Raw genomic sequence first — 23,323 nt, 5'->3', positions numbered from 1 at the left:
TATGATTTCAGGAGAATTGTTCATAAAACATATGACAAAACATAATGCTATTTACATACATCTGGGAGAAACTATTCTGAGAAATACATTTTATACTGTATATAATTAACCACTGTAACATAAATGAGTCTGTTTCCTTAAAATTTTCTTCGGATAAGAAAAACCCTGAAGAAAGTTGGAATTGAGAAGGGGACAGTTAGAAAATACAGACAACATCACTGATAGTATTTACATTCCAAAAGGTGGAACACCAGTCAAATATTGGACTTAGCTTTTAATTCAGAAGGTGCGTACCTCAGACGGGCGCCCTCGCCTCACACGGGAACAGGCCCAGGCTTACCTTTTTCATTGCCATTTGCATATGCCGGAGGCTTGTTTTTGTCAATGCTGTTAAAGCTCTGACTCCTCCTGTTTAAGTTGGAGGCTCCCTGGACCTTGCTGCTGCTGCCCGCAGTCGGCACCCTGGAGGGCCCGGGAAGCCTGAAGCAGTGTAAGAAAAATGACATCACTATTGTGTATTTCCAATACAGGGTTGGGGGGGAGGTTCTAAGCAGGGAAAAGTTAATGGGAAAATCACAATACATGATGTTCTAAAATCTACTTAGCATAAAATGTTACTTTAAGTGACAAATAAATAGCTAAACAAAAGGTTTGAAAATCTTCAGAAAAAAAATCTTGTTACACTTTTTAATAAATATGGCTCCAAAGTATATTCATTATATAGAACAATTAGAAATAAAGTTACCTATAACTGAAAAAAATCATACTTACCACACCCTGATGAATAAAAATTTGACCTAAAGGTACTGTAACAATTATATAAAAAGCAGGGGAAATAATGCTTAACTATATTACGTTCTCAAGGCATTAATCAGCTAAACAGTAAAAACCTAGTGACTATCTAAATGAGTTAGCTGCTTGCAAACATGCGGTGGAGAGCGAGGTCGTGAGCTGATTCATTTTTGACCAGTCTGACCCTCACGAAGACTCCCGTTCTCTTTCCAAAAGGAAGCACCTAGGCTTCATCTCACAAGTGCGGCTAACCGATCACAGAGCCACGTAAAGGAGAAGGGGCTCGGGTCTCAGGAGAAGGTCTCTGTTAGCAGGAAGACAATTTGAAATACGCCTACGGTCTCAGTAGCTTCAGCTGTTCTTTGTGCATGAAGGACAGGACATTAGAAAATAGGTGCAGCCTATCTTAAAACTAGGGGAAGTGTGACAGGAAGTACTGATCCGCAGTTATTTTACTGGGGCTATAAATAGATGGGATCATTTACTGTTTTAACAGTTTCCATATTAAAATTTCAAGTTTCAATTTTTTCAATGAATTGTGCCTAAAATGTGCAACTACCATTTTATTTTATACTACTAACATACGCTGTATACATAATAAACTCAATCTGCATAAATTAAGAACTAGAAATTAAGAAATAATACTGGCATTCCAAGACACACGTAAACACAGGCCATGCAAGGCAGCCGGCCATTTCGCTGGTGTCTGCTGCCCCCGTGTGAGTGCCACTGTGTACTGCCGTGATAACTTCTACTTTAAAAGAAAAACGAAAGTAACCCACAACTTACAGAACACTACTGAGTTTTTTACTGTTCTCTTTGTAAATTTTTCTCATGTAAAAGAATGCTTATATCTGTTATATCAGTGCCTGATATGTCACAATTTCACACTTGGTTGTGACAATACTCACATTTTAAATCAATACATAATATTACTTGATATATTATTTCCATAGGTTATTAGGAGATTGAATGCTTCATAATATATCAATAAATACTTTTTATAGTAACGGAACAGTAAAATGGAATGGACAGCAGGAAAGCACATATACCAGCTTAAAAACAGAAGTGTTGATTTCTTAGAATAGTTAATAGTTTCAAAATGTTGACTGTATTTTGGAGTTCAAGTACATGTGGCTAATGAAGAATCTCATCAGCTATTTTGCTAATTAGAGGTTGTGTCATACACAAGATGAGAATTTTTTCCAAATGATTCCAGCATTTAAACTTGTTTAAATCCATCTCCAGATTTACACGGATTTTGTCGCAAAGCTTGCTGTGCTTGCAGTAAAAGTCGATCTGTTTCTAGAAAGCGGTTGAAATATGCATTTTAATCTTTACCGTGACCCACAAGGCCAAGTGATCTTTAGTTCTGAGAAGAACAAATTAAAACAAATTTAGAAATCCATTTGCTCTTCTCATTACCCTAATTTGACAGGCAGCCAGGGTTCCAGAACATCCATCAAAGTAATAAGAAGAAATGAGAATACAGACCCAAAAAAGAAAAGATAGAAGTATTCTATTAAGTCAAAGTACTTAAAATATATTTTATATGCATAAGTCTTAGAAGTGATAATGAAATGTTTGTGCGCATGGCAGGCCACTGTTCCTACACATCTGAACTTACAACATGCCTTCTAATTTTTAATTATATACCCCTTTAATTTGTCTCTCCAGCACCATTTTAGTGACTATAGAAAACCAAGGCCGGGGAACAGCACATATTGCACGTCGAGGCACCATACTGAGCAGGCCTTGTGGTCCAGCATCGCACAGCCGATTCATCGCCGCGGCAGCGCCTAGAGAGCCCCCAGACACCTCCCCAGGAGCGAGACGGCATAGGGGATCCCATAGAGTCCGGGGCACAGACACACGAGCTGTGCTCCCCTCAGCTGTTCCACACCACCTTCATGCCTTCAGCAACTTAACGTTTAACAGAGAACCAAACACGTTCAGCATGTTTTTATACACCAGTATTTTCCAAACGGTCCAGGCTGACCTGGCACTAACCTCCAAATAAGTGAATACATAAATAAATAGATAGATATATTGGCCCATGTTTCTTAATTCTGCTTCAAAAAATGCAATCATCAATGCATGCCCACCTCAAAAAGCATTTGTAATTTTACTGCATAACTTTCAGATCCCGTGACCTGGAATAGGATCCTCAAAACAGTTTTTCCCTTGACTTTCCCTAAGCCTGGAACCTAGGCTTCAGCCCAGTTAAAGCGCTGAATCTGACAAAACTCAGTTAAAGAAGCCAAACCCCATTTCAATGCTCGGACTGAAACACGCTCATTTCTGAGGCTGCGCAAGAATATCCTCCTGGAAGAATTCAGTCCTCTAAGCTGTTCACCCAGAAGTACATACTTTTTGAAAGAAAATTAGAATGATGGGACAAAATATCACTGGGCATTTACTTTATCATCACTAACAAGCAATAAATTAGACATTAACTGACCTAGTAGGCTTTTTCTGACTGGTTGCAATTCCACTGTGATTAGACTGAGGTGCATATCTGGCTGCCAGACTGTATGAGAAGAAACAGAGAAATTGAATTAAAGAGGTTTTTTGAACATGGAAAGAAAGCACAAACTTACAAGAAAACTATGAGTTAATGAAATGCAATTGGAACATGTATACACATGAATAAAGAGTAAATCAATTAGAAAATTATGATAATGCAACATACACACCATGGCATTTGATCTGAGATAATGCAGCGCACCCCTTGTGACGAAGGATGTCACACTGACTTTAGACGTGAGCCTGTGTGACATTATTCACAGTAGTCTAAGTAGTATTAATTCACCTTACAAAATATTTAACTGTTGTAAGTGACTGTGAAAACTTCAGGAAAGCTACAATTTGGCGTATACAATAGAAAGATCTCTTTCCCAAAGAGTTATGAAAGTTAGAGTATGAAATGAGTCAACATCTGCTTTAATAAACTCTTCTAATGTGCTGTTTTCACTAAATGCTTTTTTTCAAAACCACATGATTAAAATATCTGCTTTCTAATAACTTGTTGATCTTTCATCGTAGAGGGTTTTAAGGAAGTAACTATGCAGGTGTTTTCCTGAAGAAAGAGTTATACAAAAATTGAGATCAAAGTGCAGGTAAATTCCTCAAAAACAAAGTGAACAACTACTCACGACAGCTGGGTATTCTCGAATTGTAATGCTGAATAATAAAAAATGGATCAAAAAACACAGAAGAACGCGTTATTTAAACCAAGTTTTGAAGAGCGGTGAATACTTTATAAACAAAATGAAACGCTGTACTTGAACTTAAACTGATTTCCAATCTCCGAGGGGTGTGAACCTGGTGCTCTGAAGGGTGTGGTGGAACCCAGCGGCCCTGAGGGTGCTGGCGCACCCGGGATGCTCACGGGCTCACCGACGCCTGCCTGGGGAATCGCTTCGCGGGTGAGTTATGATGGCTCTGCACGAACCCAGGGGTTGCATGCACACTTTCCAAAGCCTCCAAGGAAACAGGAACACCTGCTGGAATCAGGGTGGAAGGGGCACCTGGAGCCCTGCTGCAGTCGATCCAATGGCTCTGCTGCCAACCAGAGGGTATTTCAGTCAAAGGATGGACTTCTCAAGATGCTGACATACCTCCTAAGTTCACTCTCACTCCACCGAGCGAGTCTGTGGTGGGAGCACGCAGTCCTTACATCCGCCTGGTTAGACAGGAATAAGTCCTGATGTCTAGGGAGCTTTTCAGGTTCACAGAGCACTTGTTTTTCACGTTTCATTTGAGATATGTTGTTATTTGCACAAAGTATTGCTTTTATGTTCTAAATACTCTGGACTCTGAGTCAGCTGCCACAACTGGCCAAACCACCCAAATAATAATAGTAACCATAATAACAGAGGATAACTTAAAATAAAAACCCAGAGTGTCTCAATGAAATTAGAAAATTATTTTTAAAATTTAAATTTAAAAGTAAATGCACCGAAGAAAATCTTGTGTGAACTCAGCCTGCTCCGTCAATCCAAGAGTCAGAGAACTGCCTAAAGGTTCACCACTGTGGCTTGTCCTGTGACTCCAAACGGAAGACCAGCTTCAGCAGGAGAGACGGCAATAGCACGAGGTACATTCCTTCATGGAGCTGAAGCTACCTCATTGGTTTTTCCTCCATGATGTTAAGAAATATCATAATTTCTAGTACAGAAATGACGGAAACAACAAAATTTAGAGAGGTCAACTGATGTGGCCAAAATCAATTTGGTTTTATGGCCCACGTGTGTTTTCTAATGTATCACCCAGAGTCCTGGCTGCCTATGTTGGTATAATACGCTCTCACACTTTCAACTTTTGAAACTAGACTTCTGCCCTGGTTTCCTGCATTTTTGGAAACTGAGGCTGGAAGAACACAGAGCTGTACTAAGTTCGCATCGTACTCTAACGTCTTTGTGCTTGACCGCATTGTTCCCTCTGCCCTTTTCAGTCTCTCTCTCATATCGATGTGCTCACTGGCTTTGCCCACCATCTTTTTTCCAAAGGCCCTCTTCCTTAATCCATCTCTTAAAGTAATGAGTTTTCTTATGTCCTCTTTCCTCAAATATTTGCATGTGTTCTTTTACTTTGCAATTTGTTTCTTACCCAAGATTTCAAGTAAGATCTACTTGAAACTAGAGTTAATATCTACAGCACATCCCCAGCCACCAATATCAACTGAGTAAAAGAGGCCCCTTTCCACGATCCTTGAAATCACCGCATTGAACTCACCGTGTTCCCTCTTTCATCACCCAAGTCCCAGTCAGGCCCTTCTCTTCATTTCTTGGTTTCTGCTTGCAGACTCACCGTTTTCTTTGGCTCTATGAGCTGAAACCTCTGTAGTTGTTTCTTCCCTTTTTCTTTTTAATTATTGTAGGTGTTCAATCATCACTGTGTCATTTGCATGTATGTTCTTGTTCAATTTCCATGTTCATCACACTAAACTCACGATCTCAACACTTCCTACAAAACGTCTAGCTCCCTTTATTTTTCTTAGTTGTTTTTTTTTTTTTTTAATCTGGCTCTGCCTTCCTAAACAGCAGAAAAACCTTTTTTTCTCTAGAGTGCTTGAAATACCATTTCCCAAGTTTCCGATTTACAAACACACTAGTAAAAAGCGGGTGAGTAGGTAAAGCTAACACAGTTTTTAGTAAAACAGACATGAGGAACATGTAGACACAGCTCTGAGGCAAGTGGGGTAGAAGCACAAAGTCAGGGCACCAGTAAATTAAGGCTTTCAGACATCCGGACTCAATGAAGATTGCATATTATTTTCCTGAAATGTTGTCAAATGAGACTATAGCTAATGAGTGGCAAAAATATCAGTAACGGAACAAAAGAAATATATATTTTGAGATTCACTGTGGGTCCTACTAAAGGAAGTATCAGCTCATCTACCTGAGAGAGTGGAATATTAAGAATTCTGTTCATTTCCCATAACTTGGAAGGGATAAGGAGACTAGAGACAGCCAGTGGCGGGGTTGGGGGAGGAGGAGTGAAACTCATCAGGGGCCAATACACAGAGAGATTTAAACTGTCAGAACTTTCTAATCCAGCATCAGTGCAAATTCTGATGTGGGACGGTAATGTCCAGTTACTACAAGGAAAGAAAGGCTCTCAAAGCAAACATCCGGAATTGCCATCACCCATTTTTACCAAACACCGGAGCTTCACTACTCACACATGCTGTCCGTAGACCAGCAAAACGGGCACTGAGTCAGAACCTGCATTTTAACAGCATCCCCACGTGATTCCTATGCATAATAAAATTGAAGGAGCCGTGCTCTGCAGAATATCCACAAATGTACAACCCCTTGGAGAAAAAAAAGTTTGTAGTTTCCTAAATCAAACAGCATAATCGAACAAACTCCAGGCCTTGTCTTCTATCTAGCTGCAGCTTTATTTTTTTATTTAATATTTTATTGTTTACGCAATTACAGTTGTCCCACTTTTTCCACCCTCACCCCCCTCCACACAGCCCACCCCCCACTTCCGCAACGGTCCCCTCATCCAGCTACCATTGACGCCTTTCTTCTTCTAGAAGCCGGGGTCTCACCTTTCTCCACGCGACAGCTCTCTCCCTCCGGCCAGTCCTCCCAGTTCCCAAATACGGGTCCACCCACTGTCCCCACTTGCAAATTTTGGACTACCATCATGAATATTTTCAAAAGCATAATCCCAGGCATCAGCTAACTTATCTCCATTCTTTTTACATCACATCTGTATTTTGTACTCAAATCTCATCCTAAACTCAGAGCCTCTTTCCTAAATGTCTCCTTCATACTTCTTATATACTCCACCATGATGTCACCGACATTTCTCCCAGATATTCCGCACGTGTTCAAAACTTCATTAATTTTCTTCTTCAGACCGCCTTGTCTCTCTTTGATTTTGCTATTTAAATTCAGTGTCACTAACATTTTCTCCACTGAACAATATGGAGTTGTCCTGATCATTACCCAGGTATTTTTTCAACCTCCCTGTCATTTCTTTTGTGGACTCTAACAATACCTCCTCACTAGATTCTTTGTTATCAGTCCATTTTTATTTCCAGGCAAATCAAATAATTTTTCTCACAGCCAACAGAATTAACTCCCCCAACAGAGAATGCATGTCAGTCTCTTTCTTTGAAATTGCTGTTGACTCCCCGTGGTCTCCAGGATGAAATCCAAGCTCTGAGGTCTGTGTATGCGGCCCTTCAACATGTCTCCTCATCCTCTTCTACAGCTCCATCTCCTCTGCCCAGGCCCCACCCCACGCTCTCCACGGCCACCACACCTCTTCCCCTTGCCTGTGGCCTCTTTCCTCTTGGGCCCATGGATTTTCTCATGAGGATTCCTTCATCTGAAACTATTCCTTCTCTCTCTCTCATTATGAAATCATACTTGTATTTCAAAATTTTGTCCAGATAGCCATTTAAGTTGAAGCATATTTCAAGTTCAGAGTTAGTTTTTTCCTCCACTGGTTTATAGGTCTTCATTCATTTCTAATTATTAAGTTCGTAGGGAAATTCATCACAGTAAATGTTTCCTGAACTGATTGTTTATTGTCCAAGATAGAAATACAGGGTCTGTCCAGAAAGTATCCAGCCGTGCACTATTTAAAAAACAGACATTTACTGAAGATACAAGATATAAGAAACACTGTACATAGGACAATGACGCCTCTGTCCCCTTCAAAGTAGGTACCTTGGGATCTAACATAGTTCTCCCAATCATCATCAGCTGCCCTATCATATTTTCCTGAATCTCCTCAATGGTCTGAATCTCTTCCCTTTCAAAGGTGATTTTTGTTTTAGGAAAAGCCAGATGGTGCAGGGCGCCAAGTCTGGGCTGTAGGGGGCTGAGTCGCCTGGGTGGATTTGATGTTGTGCCAAAAACCTCTGTAGGAGACGTGATGCAGGAGTGGGAGTGCTGTTGTGATGAAGCTGCCAATCACCAGTTGCCCACAGCTGCGGCCTTCTGAATCATCTGAACAGTTTCAGTGGAGGAATGTTCAAGCTTAACGCAAAATTTGATGCAGATTCGTTGCTCTACTCACTCAGTCATTTTGAATGTGATGGCCACACAGTACACATGCTCACTCAATGGCATCTACTGCCCTCACTGACTAGTACAGTGAAGTTGTCATTGTTTATGCCATGCATTGCAGTCCACTCTCCTTGGCTGTCAGGTTACAATGATGTCCCACAAGCCATTCTACTATATTAACAATGGTTGGACTTTTTCCAGACAGACCTCATATATTATGTTCATTTTTTTGGCACCCTCAGTTCCTCTCATGGGGTTGGTATGTGTTCAATAACTAAATGATTGATGGATGTTTACTGGATAGTATTATCAAACAATGGTATGTTACAGCACCATCATTTAAGCTAGGGGAACTGTTTCAAGAATGGAATTATTAAAAGTATACTAAAGAAATACATTCATCTTATTGTGTCCTTATTAAATGACAAGCGGTTTGCATTTATTTTCTCATTTCTTTTACTTTCTTTCTTTCTTTTTGCTGATAATTTTCTGGAATTCTTTTCTTCATTGAACTAGTAATTTGGGTAACATTAGTAGCATTTAAACAGTAAGTCATTCATTCATACAAGTTATACCTCTTGTAAATATCAGTACTAAAATTTAAACTTTGATTTGTTAGTTTCTATACTCTGTACTCTGTTCTAGCATACAATATTATCTTGTTGCAAATTTATTACAAATTACAATATTTTAATGCTTCTTTTACTATTAATTTATTGTCTTGTGAATCTGCAAATATCTCTAAGATATTATAAGAGTAATTTTATATTCCATACATAAAGTCATCTCTTCTAGTCTCAAATAAATCTACTTTCAATAGATACGCTGCAACATTCAGACAGATAACGTTAACTAATTTCATTCAACAGGTCAGTTACATAGAAATCTAGAATAGGCAATAACAAATGTTAAAGGACAAGATACTTTTAGCATCTAAGCAGCTCTCCTCAAATATCTTCCAAGTAAACCCTATCTTTAAAAACTTTAAGCAGCACATTAGTCAGAGTGAGCAAATAGGGGACATTATTTATAACCTCTCACTGCCCCGCCCACTGAACACAAGGCCAATCAATCACAGAACGCTGTTTTCTGCTGAGCTCTGTGTGAGCCTCAGGATCCTTGGACAAGACTCGTGCAATACTTCTTAATAAAAAAAATAGAGTAACAGCGAAAATTATGTTCATCTCTTCTTCAAGTTCTCATCAAAATACTGTTAGATTTTAATGGTTTGGCACAGGAATTTTGTAAAAGACTCTATTTCTGTTGTAGTTATTCCATCGGTGGACGTCCATGCAGAAGTAAAGATTATGTAATCTTATTCCTCAGTTTTCATCCTCAAAAATAAAGTTAAACCCAGACATAAAGCACATGTGCATCATTAAAAATCGCCAAAATATAATATCTGAGCCTCATGTGATCTATCATTCTTTATTTCCATTTACTACTAACAAGTTGTTGTTTTTTTTAAATCTCAGTGGAGACTGTTGGTATTTGAATTGTCTTGATTTTTGCTTAATTACAAATATTTTTTAATATTTTTTAAAGATTTTATTTATTTATTTTTAGAGAGAGGAGAAGGGAAGGAGAAAGAGAGGGAGAGAAACATCAATGTGTGGTTGCCTCCCATGTGTCCCCCACTGGGAACCTGGCCTGCAACCCAGGCATGTGCCTTGGAATGGGAATCAAACCAGTGACCCTTTGGTTTGCAGGCCTGCGTTCAGTCCACTGAGCTACACTAGCCAGGGCTAAAATATTTTTTTTCTTATTTACTCATTCCACAAATATTCTTTTAACACCTACTATTTGCCCAAGCCTAGAAAGCCACAGCAACTTGCCAAGGAACTGGGCCTTTCTCCTGCCTGCAGTGGGAACACCACAGGTTTTAATTGCAGAATAAATAATACACTTCAGATTACAGAGACCCTTTTCTTAGAGATGTAAGAGTCTAGAGACCAAATAGAAAATTACTGCTATAATTAGGCAAGACTTGATGATGGTCTACATGAAGGGAGAGGCCCAGGAAATAGAAGTAAACGGTTAATTAGAGACGTTATAATCACAGCCATAGAAAAATGCAGGAAAGACAAGGATCTAAGATGGCCCCAGGGTGTCTGGCTTGAGTTGCGTAATAAAGTTACAGAGAAGTTACACGGTAGTAGAACAAGACTGAACACCCTTGGCATAGTGTACGAAGATTAAAGAAATCAAGTCTCCACTTTCAAGTGATGCCACTAGTCAGACTGTGAATGAAGTAACAGGAAATTCTAGGAAAATGGATTTTCACAGGTGACTAAGTCCACTCTTATAGTACAGACAAAGCAAAGATCACTTTATGATCTTATAATAACAATAATGGTTCTCTTATAAAGTACATGAATGCTTTTGGATGTTGGATAAATGAATAAATAAGCAATTGTCTTCACATGCCTAAAGTTTTTACAGATAGACACAGATATTGAGAGATCGATTTAGTTGATTGTTCCTTTATTCTAATAAGCATACAGTCATTGATGAAATCAACAAATTAATAAATCATTAAAAAGACTTGTTGACTATTGGCCCTATGCTGGAAAGATTTAATTTGGAAAAATTAGGTTTAAACATGCAGGGGTTAGTGTTTTGCTTTGAGAAGTGATTTCTTGAAAGTGAATACAATTAACCTTTAAAACCATATTTACTAACTCAAAACCCTTCCTAACAATTTTAATTTGATATTTAATAGAAGTTGAATTTACTTAAAGCTTGGAGAGAGAAACACAAAAATACTAGGCGGGTGTGCAAAAAGTGGCACATTGAAATATTTACTTTCTGTGGATTATTAAATTGAAATGTTGGCAGTAAAAATCTAGTACATGGTTAATAGCGCAGAATCTAGAACTAGGCAGCCCTACCTGAAGACCAGCTCAGCTGTTCTCTGCCTTTGTCCACATCAGTTAATGAGGATAACGGTTTTACCTACCGCAAGGTTTTTGTGAGGATTGTCTTGTACAAATAAGTGTCGTAACAGTTAAAAAAAACTTCTGTGGGATTCAGATGTACATTTGAGAACCCCCAACTACACTAAGTAAACCCCCATGGGAGGCTGTATAAATATTCAGGTGAATTTAGGAGAACATAACTTCCTATATTCTTCTGTGTCTATAATTACCCTGCCCTCCTGAGCGTGGTAGTCTTACTAACACCACTCCCTTTGGTTCTCACCTATCAGTTTTGAGATTACTACCTGCTCTCACTCCATAAGCATGGACAATACTTGAGCTTTTAACTCTTGCTCTCAGCCTTCAGGTTTATAATCACTCTGAAACCAAGATTTCTTGAAAGTGAATACAATGAAGTTTTATCCTCTCTCAAACCTTCCTGGACACTACTCACTCTTCTTTCTCGAACTCAGCAATATCAATTCCTATAGGTCCCAATCCTATAAAAAACCACAAGTTGTCCCAAAGGACATGCAAGAATCATCATTCCCGAAAGAACACACACAGTGAGCCTTCTGGGACCCATAATTCTCAGCCCTGAACAGAATTCAAAAAGTGTCTCAAATATAGAATTTAATAAATGTTTTGTTTTGTGATGTATGATGATATGAAAATATAGTTCTGATATGCTTATAAGATACAGTATATTTACTTTATTTCAACCAGAGTTTTATGTTGAATTTATACTCTAGATTTCATAACTAGTTTGAAAGACGAGGATAAATGTCTCAGAAAAATGAGACATTCTTCAAAAAAAATAACAAAAAATAATTTGCCTTTACGAAGGTAACAAACAAGCTACCATAGCTCTAACTATGTTGCAAAACAAACGAAAGGAACATTCTGTTGTTCACTCACTTCACCCAAAAATGTAGTCACCACAGTGTTTTTCTGAGCCCTCCTTTTTTTTTCCCCCAGCTTTACGCAATTTTCTTGAGTAATCGCTTCCATTGCTATCATTTCAATCAATAAAACATGGTTAAGCTCATGTTACCCAGTCTTTATCTCTGGCCTATCAGTTCCCCTGGGCCCCAGAGCCACACACTAGAAAAAGTCCCACTGAAATATCAAATTCATGAAAGCCGAAGTTAAACTTTTTCTCTCCACCTCCTTCTTTACATCTGTTTCCACTACTACATTATTATTTTATTCCTTACTGAAATACATCACTATTCAATGAGTCATCAAAAACAGAAACATGATGATTTTCTTTCTTCCTTATCTCCAAACAGGCCCCAAGCCTGTTTGCCCAGTCCGACCCCCACGCCTACTAACGCTGACCTGCTGGCTCTCCTGCCACTGTATCTGCAGTGTCCCTCCCCCACTGCTCCCCCAAGCACATCTCCACCCTGTCACCAAGCTTATGTTCCTCAGTTAAAAATGGCATCATTTTTCCTCTGTTAAAAAAAAAATCCAAGGCAATTTTCCTTGACATTCAAGAAATAAGTCTCATCCACTAGACACAGCATGCGGAGCCTCCAGAAATTGACCTCTGCCTACTTCTTTAGTCTTATCTCTCATCAGACCCTGCAGCAATTTAAACCCAGAGCTGTAATAAATCCTTTGATGCTCTGTGGCAATTTAAACACAGAGCTGCAATAAATTCTTTGATGCCCCTTTCATTAAGAGGTGGGATCTTTATCCCACCTCCATCCCTTGAATCTGGGTGGGTTTGTCACTCCTCAACCAATAGGTCACCACATAGCAAGTAGAATGTCAGGGAGATGGCTGTGTCTCCTGGAGGCCCTGTGTAGTCACCATTTGGGCTTAGCTGCCAGACACATGAAATAAAGTTCCTTTAGAAGTGGATCCTCCAGCTACAGATGTTTTGCTTCCCAGCAGTTCCCTCTAGAGGTGTGCCCTGTCTGATTCCTAGGCCCACGAAATCCATAGTATCATAGAATGGCTATTGTTTGGTGCCACTACCTATTGGGTGTCATTTTTAAACAGCAGTAGATTCCCTGAACACACTTTCAGTCACAGGCTTGCCTTGATTGAGTAGTTGCCGTCTCCTGACTGCGAAACGGCGTTTCCTTCCTCAGCGCCTTTGTACGGGCCTTGTCCTCCCCTGTGGTCACTGGGCAACGTCCTCTGTTAGACTGGTTAGCAGACCCTGCTGAATTATCTGCTTAGACAGGCCCTCCATTAGAGTGTGGGCAATTGAAAGGTAAAGCACCACTGTTTCTCAGCCACACATCCAGCATGGTTCATGGCACGTGGTGGGCACTGAATATTTGTGAAAAGGTAACATTTGAACTCTCAAGTCATTAATGGGGGAATAAACACTGGGCTCTAATGTAATAGGTAAAGAAGCACTATGAACAATATCATCTTTCATTAAAACATTCCACTTCATGTCCATGTGGCATTCATTAAGTATGCCCAACTGCATAGTGATTGGCTGATTAACACACAAAAATCAGGCACAAAACATTATTCTTAAAATGTTTGTACTTAATACAAATCCAATCAAATAAACTATGTTTATCAGAGAAGGACAAAACATAAGGGCAATTTTTCATACTGTGTAGATTTTTATAACTCAATCTGTATTAAGAAATCATACAGAAAATTATTTTAGAATCACCTTTATCCCTCCCTGTCTGTCTACCTTCAGTCCCGAAGCCACACAAATGCAAATATCATGAGTGGAAACCCCTATACAGAACCCTAGACAAACATTTAGTACTCTTGATTCCCAAAGAAAGGGGACCGTGCTTAATCCTAACATCACATCTGTCCTTTTAATAGCACTATGCCCAAGGCACCAAGGAGGAATACAAAGAAAGAAAGCACAGGATTTGAAGTAAGAAATTTCTTGGGCATGGGTTTTAGTGAACACTTTTTACCTCCTAACTGTACTTTTCTTTTTCAAGATGGTATGTTACAAGGGTAGAAATTATTTTCTTTTAAATTCACTGAATATAACTTGAAAGAAAATTAAGAATGAGTTACCCAAGACATACTATAATTAACTACATGGGAATAAAGTTTTAAACTGAGAATTTTTAGGCAAAATAAGCTTTGAAGACAGTGAAGCACATTCACTAAAATTTTAAGACTCAGATATATTGAAAGAAATGTCCTATGATTGCTGTGTACAAATGAAACCATATATTCAGAATTAAGATTTGAAGAATTCTTTTAACCAAATTCTTCCTTTAGTATGAAGATTTTTCTCTCTGTACGATCCTTGTATAATATTACAAAATGGTAGCTGACCAGCTAATAGCTCTAAGAAAGAGGGAGGTCTTCAGTTACTTCTAAAAAAGTACTTTGGTATCTTAAAACCATATATGCTCCTTCAAAAATATTTAAGACGTTTGCAACAACTACACTTACATCAGAGAATGTAATAAACATGCTTTCTTCTTCAATTTAAATTTTGCTGAGACTTAACTGTAAACGGCTACTGCCTAACTCGCACATGAGTCAGAGACTAGCTTTCACTCACATGTTTCTTTTTAGCAGCCGGGTGGCTGCAGTATCATCCCAATCATGAGAAAGACAGGTTACTGTGATAACTAATCCCATTAGTGAATTATGATACGTAAACACATTACAACCTCTGTCTTATCTTAAATTTCCACTGACAGTTAATCAGGCCACCTGCATGGTCTGCTCTTGTGGGATTTCAAAACAGTAACTAAGGAGGGAGATGCCCGTGTAGCACAAGCCCACATCGAAGTCTTGTGCTCTTTCAGGAATGCAGAGTTTCAAGATAGAGAACTCAGGAAACGGGGGCCGTATTTCTTTCACCGTGTCACCACAAATTAGATTTTTCACAGTGCTTTTACTTACACGTAGCTCAAAACATTATGCTCTTCCACAAATTTTTACATTTACACTTTTCAGGATGGAGTAAAATTATATCCTCCTGCATTAAGTGCTCCATTACAAAAGTTAACTTTAATGTAATCAACTGAAAAAATTTGACCCTGAATACCAGTAGACAAAACTATTTTGTTAAGCTGAAAATTTGAACAAGCTTTGGCAAAGACTACTACCCTGATTAGTGAAAAGTATGGATTAATACTTCTAAAGACTTAAAAAATGTAGTAAGCACAAAATATATTAAACTATTTCTTACTTCATGGAAATGACCTTTAATTTTAATACATATAAAATAATTATATAAATGAATGTTTTTAAAGTGTTTGAAGATCAGGTAGAACATCAGTTTTATGGAGTCCTTCTAATTGGGCTACTCTCGATTTACAGCAAAGTAAGTGTGACCATCAGTGCGGCCTGACTCGCGGCATTAAGGAAGGGCTGCAGTCGCCAAACACCTGAGGGTGAGCTTTGGCCCAGAGTCTGCCCCTCAGCTCTGCAGGGACAGAACACTGACTGCGTTAATACATCTCTGAGACTAAGAGGTTAGTCAGGAGGGGGAGACAGTAGGGGTGGTCAGAAGTGGAAGCATAGGACACGGAATATGAAGAGGCAAATGTTGACAGCGTACTTTATCATAAAGAAGGACCCACGGCCAATGGTGAAAATCTCACTGGCAAGACTCAGTGACAGAAATGTGTAAGCCCGTTAACTCCAATTCAGTGTCACCCGGCACCCTCTGAATATAGTCTGGTTTTCCATGTAGGTCTGACTACAGGAAAATAATTCAATGATCATACTGACAAGATCATTATGTATTTTATGACAGTTGCATTTTCCATAAATCAATAAGTTGAAATTTTAAAGTACAATCTTTAGTGGAAAACATTAATATATAATAATTTCATACAGTTTAAAATTACAGGTATATAATCAAGTCTCTGTTACCAGTGCTCTATTTGAGAAGAGAGTGTCCCATAAATACTAAAAATAAAATAGAACCAAATAATTTCTAGTGCCTGGGAGATAATGTTCATAAAATACATAAAAGATATCAAATATCCTTTGGTAAAATGTTCAAGAAATAAACACAAATCAATTATCCTGGATCACAGTTCTGTGGTGACACACAAATTACATTTTAAAAGAAGATTCAGTAGTTGTCGGACCAAAATATAGAAACTGGCTCACTACTGTTTTTATCTAGATATCTATATCAATAAGTCATAATTTAAATTTTCTAAATTAGGAGTTTAATACTTAAAAATATATATCATATTCTCACAATTCCTTTGGAAAGATAGAATATAATTATGATGTTTTCATTTTCACCTGGAGAAACTATGCTTAATTCATTGATTTTTATTTTGTTAAAGAAAAAAATTAAGTTATCAGAACTAAGAATGATTCTGTCCATGCCTTTTGAGACTCAAACTCATATATTATTTCCTTCTCCCTAATATGATGTCACTAACATGTTGATACAGGAATAATAGAGTTTTAAGTTCATAACATCAAGGATGACAGAATGGGGACAGGGGACATAAGCGGACAAGAGACTTCAAGAGATTTTGGAGATCTGAAAATAAATTAAATCATGTTAATGGAAAACACATCGTAAGGGAAGCCTCATTCTAGAATATACCTGGAGAGAGGATTAAAATAGAAAAGTAAGGTGAAAGAATGGACAAGCTAATTATAGACAAAATGACAGGACTATGAGTAAAGGGAAGTTTAATCAAATGTTTATGTCAGTCACTATCCAGGACCAGTTATGGCCAGACATAAAGAAACCAATTAATTAACCATCCAAAAAACAGAAGGAGAAAGAAGAAAGAAGAAGGAAGAAGGGGGAAGGGGTGGAGGAGAAGTGGGGGAGGAAGAGGAGGAAGGGGAGGAGGAGGAGGAGAAGCAGCAGCAGCAGCTACTTTAACTATAGTAACTGAGTAATCCAAGAAAAAAAATGCTGGCTTATATAAAGGGGTCCCTCAGTTTACCTGGACTAATGCCTCTAAGGCTTCATTAAATGAGCCTTGGCCCATTCTTAAAGTTATACATCAGTTTATGCTTACAATTCAATCAAATATCAACTTTCAATAGACATTCATGGGAGGGCTTGAATAGTGAAGAATCAGAGTTTATGTATTAATTCTGCAGAACATCCTTATAATTGCCATTATATAAATACTCCATTGGTTTTAAAACTATTGGAATCAACCTATACTAAGAACTTGGAAAAATCCTATGTGTACAACATAGAATATAAATTTTTGAAACTTAATACAAATGAAAGTGCAAATGACTGAGACTAGAAATTGTTAGTGGATGGGAGTGAACTACACAGAAATGCTAATATCCTGTTTTACAAAACACAGAATGCCAAAACATATTCTACAATTGATTGAGAAAGAATTAAAGGTGCTATTTCATTCTATAAAGTTACTAACCTAACTAGTAAGAGAACAAAAAGAGTGGAATTTAACTGTTAGTAGCAATCCTGGAAAGAACTGTCTATTATTCACTATCTTCGATTCCTCCCTCCAGTTTTCTATCGAACAGATTGTAAACAAGCTATCGCAGCCACTACTCCAGTGGGACAGCCCGTGTCAAAGTCTCCAGCGCAAAGCCCAACATGGGTTAATTCTCAGCACTCATCCTACGTACGTGCAACATTGAATGCAGCTGGGGTCATGTGGGTAACTGGGCTACAAACATAACCTTTGTGGCCACATTGTCTGGATTTAATTTATGAACTAAGTATAGTGTGTGCAATTTAACGGATCTTTCCATTTTCGGTGTCCTTATCTGCACATAGGATTAATAATAGTACCTATGCCCCAGGGGTGTTGTAAGGACTGAAAGAATGCAGATGTGGAGAAGGTACTTAGAATGGTGCCTGCAACACAGCAGGGGCAACACATAAGCTATTACTGTTGATGGCTCCCTGCCGCTTGGACCACTTCCTCCACTCCTTTCCAGGGGGACAAGTGCCGGCTCGCCTCCTGCATTACACAGGCTGCCTCTCCTCGGTTTCCTCTACCAGGGCTTGCCGCCTGCCTTATCTAGGGACATTGGTGGGCGCTGACCCCATCTTCAATCCTGTTTTCTTCATCTACACACCGATTTTGGTGACTTTATTATGTCTAGTGTCATAACTTTTTATAATTTCTATATGCTTATATTTCCAGAATTTTTGTTTATAGCCTACACCTGTCCCTTGAACTCCAGTCTTGGAACTCCAATTGTCTCCTTACTATCTTCACTTAGATACACTTACTAGACATTGCAAAACTGACATGTCCTAAGTGAATATGTGGCCTTCTCCCTACCAAACCTGCTAGTCCCCATTCTTTTCTCTTTCAGTAAATGGAAGCACCATCTTTCTAATAGTTAATTACTAACATTATAGTCTCCTCTCTGTTTCCCAGTCCTACTGCAGACCTGCCAGCTGAGTACCCTCAAGATATATTTGGAATTCATCCTCCTCTGCCCACTTTCACCACGGAGGCCCGAGCTTGCCTCCACAACGGCTTTCACCTTTCCCCACTATAATCTGTGTTCAACACAGTAGCCAGAGCAGCCCTTTGATGTGTCTACCTGCTTATGTCCTTCTTTATGGCCCATCGTGTCTTCCCATCTCTCCCGGAGCAACATTCAAAGTCCTTACATTGATGACAGGGTCATACTAGTGTCTCCCTGCTCTTTATGTGAATTATATGTTACTCTGCTATCTCTTCCTCTGATCCAGCCTAACTGGGATAGGCTCCCAAATCAAACCCTTAGCTATTGTTCATCTGTCAGCCTGACGTACCTACCACAAGATAATCACCCAGCTCCTTTGCTCAATGTCGTAAGTTTGCAAAAATATGACATCTACACCTCTTTTCCTCCCTTTCTGATTTATTTTTCTCCACTATCAGCTATCCAATTACTGTTATGTATTTTAATTAACTGTTTATTATTGACCCACCATTGCCAGAATGAAAGCTTCAAGACACAAAGATTCTCTGGTGTATTCTGTCCTCTGCTGCATTTCTATTGCCTAGAAGAGTGTGTGGAACAACTCAGTGCTACATAAATATCTGTTGACCTCATTAAAGGGGGATGGGAGGGGCGGGGGAGTGAATCAAAAGACAATGACCAAATCAATCAATAAAAACTAATAGTAGAAGTATTTTATTTAGCTGTGTGGTATTAACTACTAAAGAAAATACTTAAAATAATTAAAGGAGTACCTCTGTGTAGCTCCATTGAGCTTGGAAAGGTCTGATCATTATGCTGTTATTTTTAATCATAAGGATATTATTACTTTGAATTACATTTAATACAAATTAGAAATAAAATGGATCAGAAAAAGTGAGAAAGGAAGAGTGATGAGGTTGACAAGGTTTTTAATGTGGGTCAATCTATTTTATTAACACATGTGATATGATTTTAAGAAGAGAATATAAAAGTGGTTATTTGTGTGTCTACGACACTCGTATGCTAAGTATTAGGGTAAACAGGCACATTATACACAAATTATTTCATGCGGTCTTCTTGATATCCGTATGAGGAAGTTATCCCACTTTAACGTTAGAGGGAAGAACTCTGGCATTTGAGCAGGCTAAAATCACGTGCCCCATGTCCTTCCGCTGGGAATTGGCAGGCAGAATTCAAACCCATGTCTGCCTGACTCTAAAATAACCAGCACTATACAGCTGCTGTTTCATCTGTAACAACAGAAGAATGAGTGGCTGTCAAGCTTTTTAAATAAGGAATAAAAACAGAATATGAGCAAAGTGTGTGTTTGTGTGTGTACATACATTCTCTTAATATTATACCCCCTTAAATTGCTCAGTTAAAGAATAATTTCTTTCCCTTCAATTATTTCTCTTTAGGCATGAAATATCTTGATTTTTTCTTTTTTGAATATTCTTTTTTTAAATCTTCAGCCAAGGATATCTTTATTGATTTTAAGAGAGAGAGGAAGGGAGAGATAGAGATAAAGAGACAGAGAGACAGAGAGAGAAACATCAGTTGGCTGCTTCCTGTACTCACCCTGTCTGGGGATTGTACCGCCAACCTAGGCATGTGCTGTGACTGGGAATTGAACGTGCAACCTTGTTTGGTGTACGGGATGATGTTCCAACCAACTGAGCCACACTGGCTAGGGGAAAATATCCTGCTTTTTAAAAAAGATTCATAAATATCCTTTTAGTTTTGTTTAAAGTTTAACTGATTCACTGACTTTTTTTAATACCACATTGTAGGCCAGAACACAGAGCTGAGTTCAGCAACTAATAGAAGCCAGGTTCGTGAGAGCTTAGATTATCAGTGCCTTCCTGTCATCTTAAATTAAACTTCCTCATGTACTTTACAAGACTTATAACCCCAGGCTGAAAAGCTGTACACTGTCCCAGTTTCAGAGTGAATCTCCCAGAAGGAAATTATGTTTCCTGTAAAAGAGAAAGGCAAATCCTCCATGGGAGAGGCTTCCAAGAGCAACGTGTGTGGCAGGGTTGTGGGAACCTTGGGAAGGGGCTGCGAAGGGAATAGACCAGTCACTCAAAGAGCCTGTACCCCAAGGTTTGCAATTTGAGTTGTGGGCTCTACAGGAGCAAGTTTATCTAAATTGTGCATTGACACAGTCTTGATTTTTCTCCTACAAAATAAAAAGCAGAAGAGTAAATGATCATCTGTGGAGATCATAATCTCCCATATTCCTAAAACAACTCCTAACTGAGTTCAGAAAGTCTTATCATCATCACTGCCTTTAACACTTCTATCACCGAGCAGTGTGACTTCCTGTGTACCTCCCTTTCACATTCAATTATTTTCTTACTTATATGTTTTCATTGTATAAAACCTACAAATAAAGTAGTTGCTCATGTGATTCAGACTATTTAATAACAGGATAAAAAACATTTATTAATCTGGCTCAAAATTAAGCTAGAAGGCCCACATTTTAAGGAAAATCACCTCCCTTTTTTAAAAGTATTTAACAAATAAAAATTACCTTTTCCATATACTATCATCTAATACCTCACATGTATAATGAGACTAGTACGAAATAAAAATAAATTTTAATTTTATAATTTTCTTTCACTATAATACTTCATCAGATATTCTTCGGAAAGTTAAACACTCCAACATGAATTCTGCTCACTGCTGGCAGCTCTCACGGGCCAGGCATTGTATATGGTTTTGATTAAACTGAACTTCGTTACAACTAGAATTTTAATTATCCAAAAAATGGGGGAAAATATGATTAACAGAAATAATCTGAACACCTAAGACATATTTATTGATGGAAGGGCTTTTAAAAAATGCTGAAATACATTGATTGTTACATGTAAGTCTACAAACATTCTAATCACAGATGATTTCACTATGAAAAATCTATACAAGTTGAAACAAATACTAATGTCTGAAATATAATATTCTCTAAATCATATAATACTTTTATTGCAGTTAAGATGAGCTCCTGTATCAAAGTCCTCAGTATTGCATTTTCTATAGCAAGTACTCTACATTTATTAATTAATAATTAATCCAAAAAGTAATTAAATCCAATTTACCAGAAGAAAATTATTTAAGAAAGAGTCTACCTCAGTCAAAAAGGACAAGGGTGAAAAGAATACTTTTTCATATACTATCAATAAAAGAAATAAGACAGCTTTCCCCCAAATGGTGTAAAATTACTATGACTGTTATACATAGCTCTATATTTTGAAATGTAACACAGTTTCATAACAGCAATGCATATCCAGCAAGAACAGAAAAAAATATCTCCCACAGGGCTGTAACCACAGAGAAAATCTGGGCAAGAAATCACACACGGCAGATACAGGAACAGAACGAGTGAGGCCAATGACAAGTGGTATTCCACATAACCTCCAGAGTCAACACGCTTTGTATAAGGACACTTTACTTCCTGTATTTTCTCAGCTACTATTCTTGCTTCTTGTGAATTCAAACAGCTTAAATCAAACTCTAGAAAATATTATTTCTGGCAGTTTTCAAAACCTAGATCTCTTCCTATCAACCATCTGCCCAAATTAATAATAAAAAATAAAAAATGATTCCTTTTTTCTCTTTCTATATTCTTAAGAAATTCAAAGAACTTACACAGTAGAGAAAAATTTTTTTCACCTTGCTGCACAATTTCACTTGACATCACAAAAGCCAGTATGAGCTTAAACCGAAGCACACCTGCATTACTGAGTAAGGAGAACTACCCCTTATCACTCTATGGACTGTGTAGTATCTCTATATTTTTCAGTGAAACTTTAATTTTTCTTTTTAGTAATTAACTGAGAGCTGATTGACAGATGAAAGAGAAAGGGATTTCTGAATTGTTGAATATTTGACAATAAGTGGGGGGTGGTTTGTAAATGTATTTTGGAATTTCATTCTAACTTTTTGAGTCAATGCTAATTACCAAAAACAAAGTCAAGATAAACTGATTATTATTAGGTTTCAAGCTTTGCTTCTCAGATGAAAAAAATTAAATATTTATGTATGTTTTGTATGTGTATATATTTTTAAAGACAATATATTTTCATATTATACCACCTCCCACCTTAAGAAAAATAATCATAGCTATTTATATAATAAAGCTAACTACCTGATACCTTGGTCATCGATCAGGAACCAATGTGTCACCTTGGCTAGGTTTATTCAGTCCCACCTGTTCAGTCAAACACTAATCCATCTGTTACAGTGAAAATATCTGGTGGATGTGGTTAAAGTCCACAGCAGTTGACTCTAAGTAAGGAAGATTATCCTAGATAATCTGAGTGGGCCTGATTCATCCCTGGAAAGGTCTCAAAAAGCAGAACTGAAGGATTCCTTGAGATTAAATTCCACATGTACAGCAGGTTCAGCTCATGCTGAGTTTCAGCCTGTTCTTCCTGCTGGGCTGGTGTTAGGATTTCAGACTTGCCTAGCCAGTCCCCATGAACAAGTAAAATAATTCTTTACGATAAATCTCTTAATATATATCTCTTACTGGGTTCTGCTTTTCTGGTTGAACCCTGACTAATACAAACTGGAGGGAAAAAGAAAAATCAGTAACGCAAGAGGGAAGGAAGTTGGTGTGATTTGTTAGCGCCCCACCCCAGGCTGTGTCTACATGCACCAACAGACTGGAGGCAGACAAACATGCACATGTGCGTGTATACCTACACACACACCACAATGCAC

General features: G+C 38.2%; 1 protein-coding gene across 2 annotated transcripts in view; it reads right to left on the bottom strand.

Moving 5' to 3' along the window:
- NAV3 (neuron navigator 3) overlaps positions 1 to 23,323 on the bottom strand; it is a 319,752-nt gene that overhangs the window by 180,644 nt on the left and 115,785 nt on the right. For both annotated transcript variants that reach the window (XM_053921041.1, XM_045187323.2), the window contains exons 6-7: positions 3,254 to 3,322; positions 341 to 480 (exon numbers count right to left, since the gene is read on the bottom strand). In XM_053921041.1, the coding sequence (XP_053777016.1) occupies positions 341 to 480; positions 3,254 to 3,322 (209 nt within the window). The remainder of the gene's footprint in view (positions 1 to 340; positions 481 to 3,253; positions 3,323 to 23,323) is intronic.

The sequence above is a fragment of the Desmodus rotundus genome, chromosome 3 (genome assembly GCF_022682495.2).
Source record: "Desmodus rotundus isolate HL8 chromosome 3, HLdesRot8A.1, whole genome shotgun sequence".
NCBI lineage: Eukaryota > Metazoa > Chordata > Mammalia > Chiroptera > Phyllostomidae > Desmodus > Desmodus rotundus.
This window is presented reverse-complemented; position numbering and strand designations above follow the sequence as displayed.